At 39.9% G+C, this 13400-nt stretch overlaps 1 protein-coding gene across 9 annotated transcripts in view; it reads right to left on the bottom strand.

Moving 5' to 3' along the window:
- PRIMPOL (primase and DNA directed polymerase) overlaps window positions 1-11769 on the bottom strand; it is an 86792-nt gene extending 75023 nt beyond the window's left edge. For 4 of the 9 annotated variants that reach the window (XM_021076332.1, XM_013984037.2, XM_013984041.2 and 1 more), the window contains exons 1-5: window positions 11639-11769; window positions 10708-10767; window positions 6340-6579; window positions 4128-4225; window positions 3146-3275 (exon numbers count right to left, since the gene is read on the bottom strand). In XM_021076332.1, the coding sequence (XP_020931991.1) occupies window positions 3146-3275; window positions 4128-4225; window positions 6340-6519 (408 nt within the window). In that variant the 5' untranslated portion in view covers window positions 6520-6579; window positions 10708-10767; window positions 11639-11769. Of the gene's footprint in view, window positions 1-3145; window positions 3276-4127; window positions 4226-6339; window positions 6582-10707; window positions 10768-11638 lie in introns of those variants that run through there. The other 5 variants (XM_021076331.1, XM_013984038.2, XM_003133339.6 and 2 more) reach the window with 5 other exon arrangements.

Raw genomic sequence — 13400 nt, 5'->3', positions numbered from 1 at the left:
GTCTAATTTTGTACTTTGGAGCTATACAGAATAAATGTAACAACTCTGTAGGTAATAAAAGTTATCATATCTCCTTAAGTTCTCTTTCCCAAGTTAAATTTTAAATAAAATTTTAAGTTACAGGGAATATAGCCAATATTTTACAATAACTATAAATGGAGTACAATCTATATAAAAATTTTGAATCACTATTATACACCTGAAATGAATACAATATTGTTAATCAACTATACTTCAATTTTATTTAAATTATATTTAAAGTTTAAATTATATTTAAATTACATTTAAAGTTATTTAAACATTTAAGTTGTAAAACTCAAAAGTTTAAAAATAAATGATTATTTGAGCAATGTTACCCGTCAACAGTTTTATAAAATGCATTAGCACCTGAATTCATCCCATTTGGCATAAGTGGCTTAAATTGTCAGGTTACTGAATCAAAGGGCATTATATATTATCACTAGTTATTATTAGCCATTTATTTATTAACCATCTGTTATAATAACAGCTAACCTAATTTATGCCTCCTTACACAGACTCCAAAGGAAAAGTACTTACTGCATTATACACTGGTTACATAGAAAGCAATCAATAAATGAAATTAATTTCAACACAATCATTTGTAAAGGTTATATTAAGTAAAATAATCCTAATAACTTTTCTACCAACATGATGAACATGTTAAATAAAAATGCTGTATAATTTTTAATTCAGATTTCTACAACTTTTTCCAACTTTTGTTGATATAAAAGATTAGTTGTTCAAGACTAATTTGGGCAAGACTGTATAAAGAATTAGGGGAAAAATTTTTAAACATTTACATGACCTTTGCCATACCACTGTTTACTAATCTGTGTTATAAATGATATTTGCACTAAGTATTAATTCCATTAGGGATATTTCTAGTTTCTAATACAATAAAGTACTTCCTCGTTAATGGTGTCCCGATATTAAAGGACCAGTTTCTAATACAATAAAGTACTTCCTCGTTAATGGTGTCCCGATATTAAAGGACCAGTGAAAATCTCTGAATCTTAATTTCTTCTTGACCATGTAGAGCTCATGTAACAAATCCTACCTTAGATTACAGAAGTGTATCATACACCAGAAAAGTGTCATTATCTACGGATTATTAAAAACATAATTAAGGTTAAAAATTAAACACAATTTACGAACTATAGTGAAATAAAACATTTAAAAAATTATTTTTAAGGGTCCAATGGCTATCTTTTTTTTTTTTTTTTTTTTTTAATCTTTGGTATTTCTTTGGGCCGCTCCCAAAGCATATGGAGGTTCCCAGGCTAGGGGTCCAATCGGAGCTGTAGCCACTGACCTACGCCAGAGCCACAGCAACGCGGGATCGGAGCCGCGTCTGCAACCTACACCACAGCTCATCGCAACGCCGGATCGTTAACCCACTGAGCAAGGGCAGGGATCGAACCCGCAACCTCAGGGTTCCCAGTCGGATTCGTTAACCACTGCGCCACGACGGGAACTCCAAATGGCTATCTTAAGAAAAATATAACTTTTGTCATTTTTTTCTTTCTTTTTTGAGGGGTGGGGGAACTTACATATATATTTTTTATGATTTTTATTTTTTCTGTTATAGTTGATTTACCCTGTTCTGTCAATTTCTACTGTACAGCAAAGTGACCCAGTCATACATATATACACATTCTTTTCCTATTTCCTCCATCATGTTCCATCACAAGTGACTAGATATAGTCCCCTGTGCTATCAGCAGGATCTCATTGCTTATCCACTCCAAATGCAATAGTTTGCATCTATTAACCCCAAACTCCCAGTCCATCCCACTCCCTCCACCTCCCCAAATTTCTTATGCTTCAAATCCAGGAGAAAGCTAACATTATGACTTAAAAAAAAAAAAAAAAAGAACTTGCATACATTTTTCAAATAAATTAAAACATGTAGAGATCCAACATAATCAGCAGATATTCTTAATCAAAAACATTTTAATTCGGATATATTTTTAACATCGAGTCATCCACAGTTAACATCTAAAAAGCAGTTAAAACCTACTCTGAGGCCAAATAATAATCAACATAATTTATTTATTTTTTTTTTTTTTGCCTTTTCTAGGGCCACTCCCATGGCACATGGAGGCTCCCAGGCTAGGGGTCCAATCAGAGCTGCAGCCGCCAGCCTATACCACAGCTCATGGCAACGCTGGATCCCCAACCCACTGGGCAAGGCCAGGGACCGAACCCGCAACCTCATGGTTCCTAGTCAGATTTGTTAACCACTGCGCCACGACGGGAACTCCTCAACATAATTTTAACACATCTTAATGTAACACAATCTTAAAAGATTTTAAAAACAAATCTGATAGACGTTAGTTGCACAAGCTAATGTTCCTTTTTTATTACTAATTTCTGGTTTGACACTGCTAAATCAAAAATATATACTAGAACTACACTCTCTTCTCTTTCTTAAAAGCAAAGGGAACTGACAGTTGTATTTCTTTTCTTATTTTTTGGCCATGTCTGTGACATGCGGAAGTTGCCGGGACAGGGATCAAACCTGTGCCAGAGCAACCTAGGCTGCTGCAGTCACAACACCAGACGCTTAACACACTGAGCCACCAGGGAACTCTGAAAGTTGTATTTCTAGATCAGATTTTGCCAATAATGAGCTGTAGGATCTGGCATTGGAATTAAGTCTTTCTAGGCTTTGGCTTCCTCATTTATGATGATGTAAGACAGAATATTTCTACCAGCTCAAGAATTCTATACTATTTTATCAAAATTTTCTTGATGTTTAACTCAAACATCAATTTTTAGAGTAAAAATGACTTTGCCTAATTTTCACCAGGGTCAACTATTTGTAATGTAGAAGAATATATAACTAAGAAATGAAAATTCCCAAACTGCCATCTTTCTCAGTTTTTTTTTTTTTTACTAGACACAGTAATATTATGAAATACATGGACATAAACTAACCTTTCTCCTTCCTAGAAGCTTCCTCAGAGAAGCAATATTAAGAAACGAAAGTGAAAAGGGAAGGTAACAAAAAGGAGGAGAAACAAAGAACCTCTATATTAATAGGCTGGATTCATTTAATGACTGAATGAGAAAATGAAAAATATGTAGGTAGATAGAAGGAGGAAAACATGAGTCTAATTTACCTCAATGAGTAATGCAACCATCTTTTTTCCATCAGCTTCTGGATTGGCAAGTTTGTTAAATTCCAAATCAAAATAAAGCTTGCACACAGCATTTTCAGGAATGACTTCATAGCAGTGTAAGAGGTTTCTTCTACATTGAACAGTTCAAGGTTGTTAGGTTTATATCTCATACCTTCTAAATCACAGAAGTTGCTCTTGCATCTCAAGATATTAACTGTGATTTAATGACATGTAACTGACATAATGAAGACATGATAAAGTGAATTAACTACTCACCATAGGTTTATGGATCACAGTATCAAGAGTGTCCATCAAACAACATGTAACAATCATATTGTGTTAACATTATTTAACTAGAAAATATAGTCAGCTTCATACTGTTATTTATTCACAGATGATTCTGATAGCAGATAACACTTTTCCATTTATTTTTGGTATCACTATGAGGCAAATTAAGAGCTTTCTCAAACTGAGATCCCATGGGGATTCCATGGATTTTTAAGTTTCATACTTTCATTAGGAATATTTTAAAAACTAGTGAAAACATTCTGAACCACCTGACTTCAATGAGCTTTCAAGGCTCACATTTGCAGTTACATTCTCACTGGCACCAAGAGGTGTGACTTTAACATGAGTTACTGAGAACAGATGCTGACCTGATCAGTAAATGATGAACTGCTTAGTGAAATCTGGATGACACTGTATACAAAGGTTTTAGGAATTTGAACAAAGAAAAGTAATGGAGGAATTGTGTCATCGCACAGTACAGGAACTCAAAACACATATAATTTTTCCCTCCTAGCACCTGGTAAGATAATTCAGTGTTGCTATGATAAGGAAACTCCAGAATTCAACTCTAACAATAACAGAATAACTGTGTGATTGAGAACTATGAAAGTCCAGACAGCCTGACTTAATTTCACAAGCATTTCCAGATGAAGGAAATGTAACTTTAAAGCACTGTCCTTTATAAACTACTTACCGGGATTTATAGTAATACCAAAGTTCAGTATAGGTTGTTACAAGGTAAATACGTTGTCCATCACCCACTTTGCACTCCAAAGCAAATACATGAACATCCTTCATAAAAGCAGAAATATTAAAAAAAATTAAATTTAAAATCAACTGTAGCTATTAAATGTTCATAAAGATTACCATTTGAATTTTCCAAAACTGGAATTTAAACATTTGTATTATTTAAAAACAAGAAAACTAATCACTAGATCTATGCCAATCAAAATCTAGTTATTTACTTTTTTTCGCTTTTTAAGGCCCTCATGGCATGTAGAATTCCCATGCTAGGGATCGAATTGGAGCTAGAGCTGCCAGCTTACGCCACAGCCACCGCAACGCCAGATCCCAGCCATTTCTTCGACCTACACCACAGCTCAACAACACTGGATCCTTAACCCACTGAGCGAGGCCAGGGATAGTATCCACATCCTCATGGTTCCTAGTTAGGTTCGTTAACCACTGAGCCTCAAAGGAAACTCCCTAGTCATTTGCATTTATTTATATTTAGTCACTCAGGTAATACATGTTCAAAGCAGAAACAATTAGAACATCCAGACTAAAAAAAGAGAGGAAAAATAATTTTTCAACTACTATAGTTTTGACTTCCTATCATAGTTTTATTTGCTAGTTGATGAAACTTATTTTTTAAAACTTCCTAAACATTATTATAAATGATTTGCACTAAAATTAATAAATTCTCTACAATATATAAAAACACATAGGAACCATTTTTAGAAATACAATATTTTTATATTAATCTTAAAAGCTTAAGTTTTAAAATGCTTAACTTTAACAAGTACCACAAATTACCTTTTCTCATAAAAAAGGAATACAAAAGTATCCGCTTAGCTAAGGTAGCTGTTGAACCTATAAAGGAACTAAACCTCCATTTTCATGAGAGAGTAATCATAAGATGACTGTTACTTGGCCCTATTAAAAAAATCTTGCCAAGGTAAATTTAATAAACTTGATGACTGGTAAACCCAGCAATCATACAGCTGGGTTTGACTGACCTTAAGAATTCAAGATCACGGAGTTCCTGTTGTGGCGCAGCAGAAACGAACGCGACTAGGAACGATGAGATTGCAGGTTTGATCCCTGGCCTCACTTGGTGGGTTAAGGATCCGGCTTGCAGTGAGCTGTGATGTAGGTCAAAGTCGTGGCTCGGATCCCAAGTTGCTGTAGCTCTGATTGGATCCCTAGCCTGGGAACATCCATACGCCATGGGTGCGGCCCTAAAAAAGACAAAAGACAAACACACAAAAATAATTCAAGATCAAATGAATGTCAGTATTTTAATTTCTGATACATGAATTAGGCTGACACAGAATGAGCACAAAAGATTTTTCTTATATTTCCTATTCTCATGAGATGTGAGCTTCTCTACTAGGGAAAGAAGATGCTTCCTCCTTAAAAACTTTGAACACTTTTGAGTTTTTACAGATCATCAATGATCAGAATCACAATATATTTATGATGGATTTCACACACACATCTTTTCATTATATTTCTTTATAGTCCCCACAGTGTCCAACAAACAAAAGATGTGCAACACACCCCTGCTTGTTTATTTTTGAGCACCATGCCTTTTGTGGGGTTAACATGTAGCAAGCAAGCACTTCTTCCTCCCACTCTCCTAATGTGTTGGAAATTATGTAAATCCACTCTCCTACTCCAAAGCACAAAATGGGACAGTAGGAGAAGAAAAATCATGTGTGCCTTAGTACTATGATTTAAATTCTAGGGGCTTACAACACATCTAAGCTATGATATTTGAGACATTTTCATTTGCTATTGTTTAAATTCAAATCTCCATTTCCTAATTTCATCCTTAAAATCTCACACTCCCCTCACTCATTTCCTGATATTTTTGTGGGTATTATTTTAGCCTTACTCTTAAACTCATTCAATTATTTTCCAGTCCAAGAATACAGTCACTTTTACTCTAAGCAGTATCATTTCTGTCCTTATCAATTTTTTAAACTGGCACTAGAGATGTTATTCTTTTTTATTAATATAAAGTAAAGGGTTAATGATTCATAGAGATATTTTCCCTAAATAGTATAAGATTGCAATTAAATTCTTCTGATAAAATATGTGACCTGAAGTGAAGACAAACAATAGATTCTTTTTGGAAATCTTAAGCTACAGTCACCCTAAAAAAAGATGAGAAAAATTACCTCTTTACAGCTTTTAACAAAATTAAAAGCTTGAGATTGCCGATGAAATAGTTTCCAAATGGAGGGTGGTTCTTCTGGCTTGGACAGTCTTGGTCTGTACACCGAGGACAATGGTTTCCTCTCATACAAGGATGCTCGTTCTTCAATTTGCTTCAATTTTGCTTCCCATTTTCGCTTCATTGATTCAGACGTTAAGGGGAGACTAAATCCTATCCCATGTACAATCTGTATCAGTTACCACTAAAACAAACAATGACGTCGACTTGTTTAGAATATATTTGTTTGGTAAAACTTCTCACTTCTGCTTATTTCTTTGCTTTATGGTTTATGCTTTGCATGAAATTTTGTTAAACAAGGACAGGGCTGGTTATAAGAAATCTTTAGATCTCCTCCATCTTATTAGATGTGCTACAGTTTTGAACAGGTTAATGAAGTTCCCTGAATTGTAATCAGCTGCAAAATGGGAATCAACATGCTCTTATGTAGTTATCTTGAGGGTAGATGTGATAAAACAAGAAAATATTTTGCAAATTACAATGCCTCGTGTAAACATAAGTGTTTTGGTACCACTGTGGTTTTTATCATAACCATTTTGTTGCATCAAGTGCTACTGACCTCACCCAACTGATAGGCATCATTCTTGTGCTATCATTTCTCTCTCTCTCTTTTTGGCTGTCCTACATCATATGGAGTTCCTGGGCCAGGTATCAGATCCAAACCACGGTTATAACCTAAGCTGCAGCTGTGCAATGCCAGATCCTTAACCCACTGTGTCAGGTCAGGGATTGAACCTGTGTCCCAGTGCTCCCAAGATGCTGCTGATCTCTTTGTGCCAAAGCTGGAATTCTTTGTGCTATTATTTCTCAGTGTAGAATTCATTTCTAGGCACCATTGTACAGTTCTTAGCTCCTTTTCCCTCTTTTTCTGTTCAACTGGTCTTCTTTTCTCCCCAAAACAACTATTAGTTGAGAGGATAACCAGGGTATGAATAGGAATTACAATTTTAGTTAGCTTTGGTTTGGGATGTATGGTAATCACAATCATGACTAAAAAATAAATAAATCTTAACCTATGTTAATTTAATGACTATTTTTGTGATTAGTCAATGTGAAATCATTGCATTTTTAACACTTGTTGCCAAAGTAATGGGGCCAGGCAATACTTTTCCAATTTGGCATTATGGTTTCTTTACAAAGGAAAATGGATAGGTTTTTTAAAAAGGAGGGAAAGCTTCCACTGTAGAGGAAAAAATGAGCACAACTTCTCTTGCATTCCTCCCAACAAGAGACGCCATCTAAGCCCACTCCCCATACAGACCTTGGCCATGTGACTGGTTTGGGCATTGTCACATCAAATGTGAAACAAGTAGCGGTTTAGTAAGTGCTTTTGCATTGGATTTGGCTATCCTGGGGTCCTGCCCTGAGACTGTCATGCTGTAACTTTAGCCTCATAGAGGATAAAAGGCCATCTGGAGAAAAACCAAGTTTCCCAGGCTAATAGCCAACACCAATGAACTATATAATGTGAGCTAAACCATTTTGGATCATCCAGCCATCATCTGAATTCAATGCTAGAGTATGCCTGAATGAATTCAAGTGAGAGATCCAGTGAAAAACTGCCCAGCCAACCCACAGAACTCTAAAATTAATTTGTTGTTGTTTTTAAAGCCAGAAAGTTTTGACCTGGTTTTTCACATAGAAAAACAATTAAGTTTCCTTCTTCACTGATATCATCTATGTGGTAATTTATACATGTAGAAACAGATATATTAGGTTTTGTTGTTCGTTTTTTTTAAGTGAAATAACAACACACTAAAGCATTTGAAGGTAAAATCCCTATTTACTTTTGCCAATTCCTTTCAAGTACTTGTGTTTATCAAGTTGATAATTATGCTCTCGAATTTTAGCATAAAATTTTGCAACAGGAGTTCCCGTCATGGTGCAGTGGTTAACGAATCCGACTAGGAACCATGAGGTTGCGGGTTCGGTCCCTGCCCTTGCTCAGTAGGTTAACGATCTGGCGTTGCCGTGAGCTGTGATGTAGGTTGCAGATGCGGCTCGGATCCCGCGTTGCTGTGGCTCTGGCGTAGGCCGGTGGCTGCAGCTCCGATTCAACCCCTAGCCTGGGAACCTCCATATGCCGCGGGAGCGGCCCAAGAAATAGCAACAACAACAACAACAACAAAAAGACAAAAAAGACAAAAAAAAAAAAATTTTGCAACACACTCACTGGCAACTGACACTTTCTCGGAAGGAAAAATAGAATCACCCTAAAAGATTAAGAAAGAGTAGGAATGCCATGACATTGTTAGAAAAAAAGGTGTATTTACCCACAGATTTCAAATCTGACTTCAACCATAACAAACTTAAAGATTATGCTCTCAGAGTTACACTTAATCCACATGAAAATTATAAACTAAGAAACAGAAATAAAATTCTACAGGTTTCAACATAAATTTCATAACAAACATGCCTAGGAAAGGAATACAATTTCATTGGATTGAAGAGATGGAGCAATTTTTAATACAACTGTGTTAATTTTTTGATCAAAGTGATATGGTTACTTATTGCTAGACAGAGTATTCAGTTTAATCTGCTTCACATACAGATAAAAATCCTCTCCATTTAGACAATTTAACTGAGAAACTGACTTTCTTCCATGAAGTTGATTAACTTTTAATAAAGCCCACAGATTACTACTTAATGAAGAAAATACACACAGGATGCAATCGGATGGGAATTATGACCCTAGCGTCTAACAAATACTTGACTGGAAATAACTATGTGGATGTTTCCATACAGTTACACTAACATTGGGAAAATTTATTCTGGCTTTGTAAAAATATTGGTATAACCATACAAGTATATCATATGTGAAAGTCAGAGTCACAGTGGAAAACCAGTTTAACACTTTCTAGACTTGAGGAAACTATGCATGGCAACAGAAAGAGAGGAGTTCAAAATAGGTTATGCCCTCGTTTTCTTTGCACAGTTTCAAAGACTACTAGGGCTTAGACTATTCAAGTAGCAGGGCTGAATTTTGTTTTTTAAAGCAAAGGAAATAGCGAACAGGAAGGCATCTGGCATTCTGGTTTTGGACCATCATAATCCTCATCCTTACCCTCTGGAGGAATATAGCACCATTTTAGAAATGCTTTTATGGTGGGGAAATAGTGCTGTCTTTTTTTTTCCCCCCCTATCTTTATATATAATTACACATGAAAACCTCTTTTTACACAGGGACTATAACTATTTTTGGTAACAATTTCCAAGTTTCAAAGAAAAACATCTGTTGTATTTTAAAATAACAGGCTTGAGAGCTCTATTATTTCTTAGCACTGCACTGGAATGTTTGTCTAATCATTTTTGATGCCAATTTTACAACTAAAACATGGTCAGGCTAGAACAAAGGCTAGCTTAGTCTTTTCAGAATAACTAGTGGGAGAAGGGGCAGTGAGGATAAAGGTAAAGAGATGATTCAGACAGCTAACCTAAGTTTATACCTAAACTTGCTCAGGTGTGACACTTGATGGCCTAGTTCCCAGGACTAGGCAGCACATGCTTCATTATTAGCTTCTGGGGGAAGCTGAAGCCTGCCTGCTGTGGTTCTCTCCAGCCCAGTTCATCTGGTTTCTTTTTTGTCTAATCACAAGTCAATTCCTACTTCCCAACTCCGACTTCTCCTTCTGCCCTGAGGATAGATTCAACAGTTTTTTGTTTTCTAGCATACATGTTCCAGTTTTAATATTTGGTAATGTTCTGGTATTTGGCAATGTTTTCTTAATATAATTCCCTTTATAACACCTGGCTGCCTGTAATACATTTATACTATTTCTTCCACTGCTAAAGTATTTGTAATAAAGTATGTGATTAAATTTCATTTACAGTAATAACAATTTACTTCCCAGATGAATAATACCTTAAGAAACTAAATATACTCACTGACTTTTTTTTTCCTACCTCAGTCATTCTGCCTATGCTTGAAACTACCCATATTTCCCAAAAATCTCCCGAAGGGAAGAAAACATCTAGTGATACACTGTGTTTTCCAGTTCCACCTTTTTACCATCCCCACAAGATATCCCATCCAAAGAGCCTAACTCGGCCAGATTAAACACGCTTAAGACTATTTTCTTAACATTTCCTCAAGGACATGCCTTAATGATGCAGAGCATCACATAATTAATGCACAGTAGAGTTTACCTCAGCAAGTCCAAAATCTCCAGGATCTGGCCGTAAACCAGCTACCTATTTGATTTCTTGTTGTTCAGCCTTCTCACCAAATGAATAATGACCATTGCCTGCACCTGGCTCACTCCAAGAGCCCTAAAGTATGGTTTCCCTCCCTCATCTGCAACACCCCACTCACCTTTGCCAAAGTCTTCCCCTTCGAGGCTCAGTTCAAGTTCTGCCACCTCTGACACCTCTGCTAAAAAGAAATCATCAGACTAAGTCAGAAGACATTGCCTTCAGCCAACTGTTTTGCTATAATTAAAGTTTCTCTTAAGTGTAATTTACATAACAACAGAAAACTGCTGCTGCTGCTGCAACAGAAGTTTCATTTTAGTAAGAAAGGGGTCTGGGCTTCACTATTACATAACAGCACTAGCTAAAAAAAATGGTACAGTACTGCCTTCCTTATGAATAACTGCATGCTAATCACTGTTGAGATTGGGAATGTGTCCTACTCTTCCTATTTTACTGCAGCAGAAAAAGGTCAAACACGGTCCTCTCTCAATATGGGAGGGATAAAGGCCTAGGTTTCATTCTTGGGAGGTGAGTTTTAACTCGTGTAACTGAATTAGAGCAAACTAATTAGCCTTTTAAAGCCCAGGTGGGAATTGTAATTCCTACCTCCAGGGCTTGTTGAAAGAGTAAGAAAAGGTAAGAGCACAGATGAGCACTCCACGAACACAAGCCGTACACAGAACGAAGTGTATTTGTGCACAAAACATCGCCCCTGATTGATATCCAAATGAACAAAGTGTGGGGAGTGGACTAGTCCTTCACCGGGGCCCGGACTCGTCAGGATGTCATGAACCCCTTGAAATTGGCGAAGAATAGCCTGCTCAATTGCATTGGTATATCCTTGTGCGAAAATGATACCGGGTCTGAAAAGAGTTCGTGACCCCAAATAGGCTGGGGGTTCAAACGGAGGGCGATTAGAGCTCTTGATTTAGGTACAGGGATGGGGGTGACCTAAGGCTGCGGCCGGCTTCCCTTCCTCCAGGAGCGCCCGCCCGGGGCTCCCTTCTCTTTGCCTCTGGGGTCCTGTGCGGCCTTCAGGGCCCCTCCGTTACCTCCAGAAACCTACGCTGGGGCGGAAACCCGCGGGTCCTCAGCGGCTGGCGGAACCTGCGACCAGCGGACTGTGGCGGGACCGAATCTTCAAACCTGGAGCGGGGGCGGGACCGAGGCGGGGAGCAGGGAGCGCGACGGGACGGTGTTCTTGGGCGGGGCGGGGACTTGTCAGCAGCGTTCTCGGCGGCCGGGAAAGGCGGGCGCGGACAGCTGAGAAGGCAGGAGTTCGCCAGACGGTGAAGGGTTAGTGTTCCCCGCCGAGCAACGTTCTCTCGCCGGAAGAGCCTGCGAAGGGGCGGTATTCTCGTGTGGGGCGTGGCCTTGAGAGGGCGGTGCTCTCGTGCGGGGCGGGGCCTGTGAGAGGACGAAATTCTCCGACCTGGCAAGGACTTTAAGGGAGCTGCATTCCTGGAGGCGGGGAAAGGCTAACGCGGAGAGCCGGGAATCCGGGAGCTGTTTTCCGAAGGGACGATGTTCTCCGGGGGAGCGGGTTCTCGGGGGTTGAGGGGGTGGGAGGCGGGGCGAGCTGGGGCCTGACTAACGTGTCGGCTTTGAGTGGAGCTTGCGGAGCGGAGGGGCGGAGCCATTGGAGGCGGGGTCTGCTGCGGAGCTCAACTCCAAGTTTTGCGGCGGCGGAAGCAGAGTTGGCGGGGAGAGAGAAGGTGACTGTGGTGTGCGTGCTGGACGGTGAGTGATGCCTTCCAAGATTCTTTCCTCTGTGCGGTGGCCCTGGGCCGGATCCCTCCACCCCTCCAAACCTAACGCCCGCCCCGGGGACCTGCGCGAGCCTGCAGCTTCTCCAGGGAGACGGGCAGGGTTCGGGCGGTAGGTCCTTTGTTTTGCCACGACGACGGGGGCGGGGACGAGCTGAATCCCGCAGATCCAGAGACCCAGCCCGGAGATGGGAGCCCAGGCCGGGGAGCGGAGACCCGGCTGCGAATGCCGAGCTTTGGGGATGGGAGGCTGGACTGAAGATAGGCTGGGCCGCACGGGTGGCGGGAGACCACACCGGGATGTGGAACCGGCAACGGGAGGCTGGGGAGCGGAGACCCAGTCGGAGTCAACGAGCCCAGGGGATTGGTGGATGAACGAAGATCCAGAAGCCTGGTGGAAAAAGAGGAAGTCGGTAGAACTGGGTCAGCACGCCGAAGCTTGATAGCGGGAGGCTTGACCCGGTCGCTGAATCCGGGGAGAAGTGCGGGAGGCCAGGCGGGGGCGCTGAGGCCGGGTGGTAGGAACTCGGACCCGGGTTGCGGGAGGCAGCGGGGATCTGAGACTGAAATTTGAATCGGAAAGAAGTTGAAGAGGATGGGCTCGGAGAAAAGATGACCTGAGGGCAGGAGGCGAGCTGGTCAAGCTCTGGCCCTTGGGGCTGATCCTCCCATTACTGGGTGAGGGTTTGGTCTCTCTTGCCTTCGTCTCAGGCCTAGATTTTCTCGGGTTGACTTTTGACTCCGCGCTCTGAAGAGGTAATTTCAAGTATCAAACTCCTGATCATGTTCAGACCTGAAAGCCTATATGAATCCTTCCAGCTCGTGCCTGTGGCTATGTATCCATAGCTCAAATCCCTGAGGAACTGCTTTGAAATCCCCTCAGCCCATGTTGAATTAAGAGTGCCTTTGTCATTCTTGTTTAAAATGAGTTTGCTCTCTAGCCTTATTTCCCAAAGCAGCTACCTCTTTCCCAGTTCTCAGTAAGTGGCCCCTAAGCCAAGAAACTAGGAACCAACCTTCTCAAACTACCTTTTCCGCTCCTTCAGTT

The sequence above is a fragment of the Sus scrofa genome, chromosome 15 (genome assembly GCF_000003025.6).
Source record: "Sus scrofa isolate TJ Tabasco breed Duroc chromosome 15, Sscrofa11.1, whole genome shotgun sequence".
In the NCBI taxonomy this organism is placed as follows: Eukaryota; Metazoa; Chordata; class Mammalia; order Artiodactyla; family Suidae; genus Sus; species Sus scrofa.
This window is presented reverse-complemented; position numbering and strand designations above follow the sequence as displayed.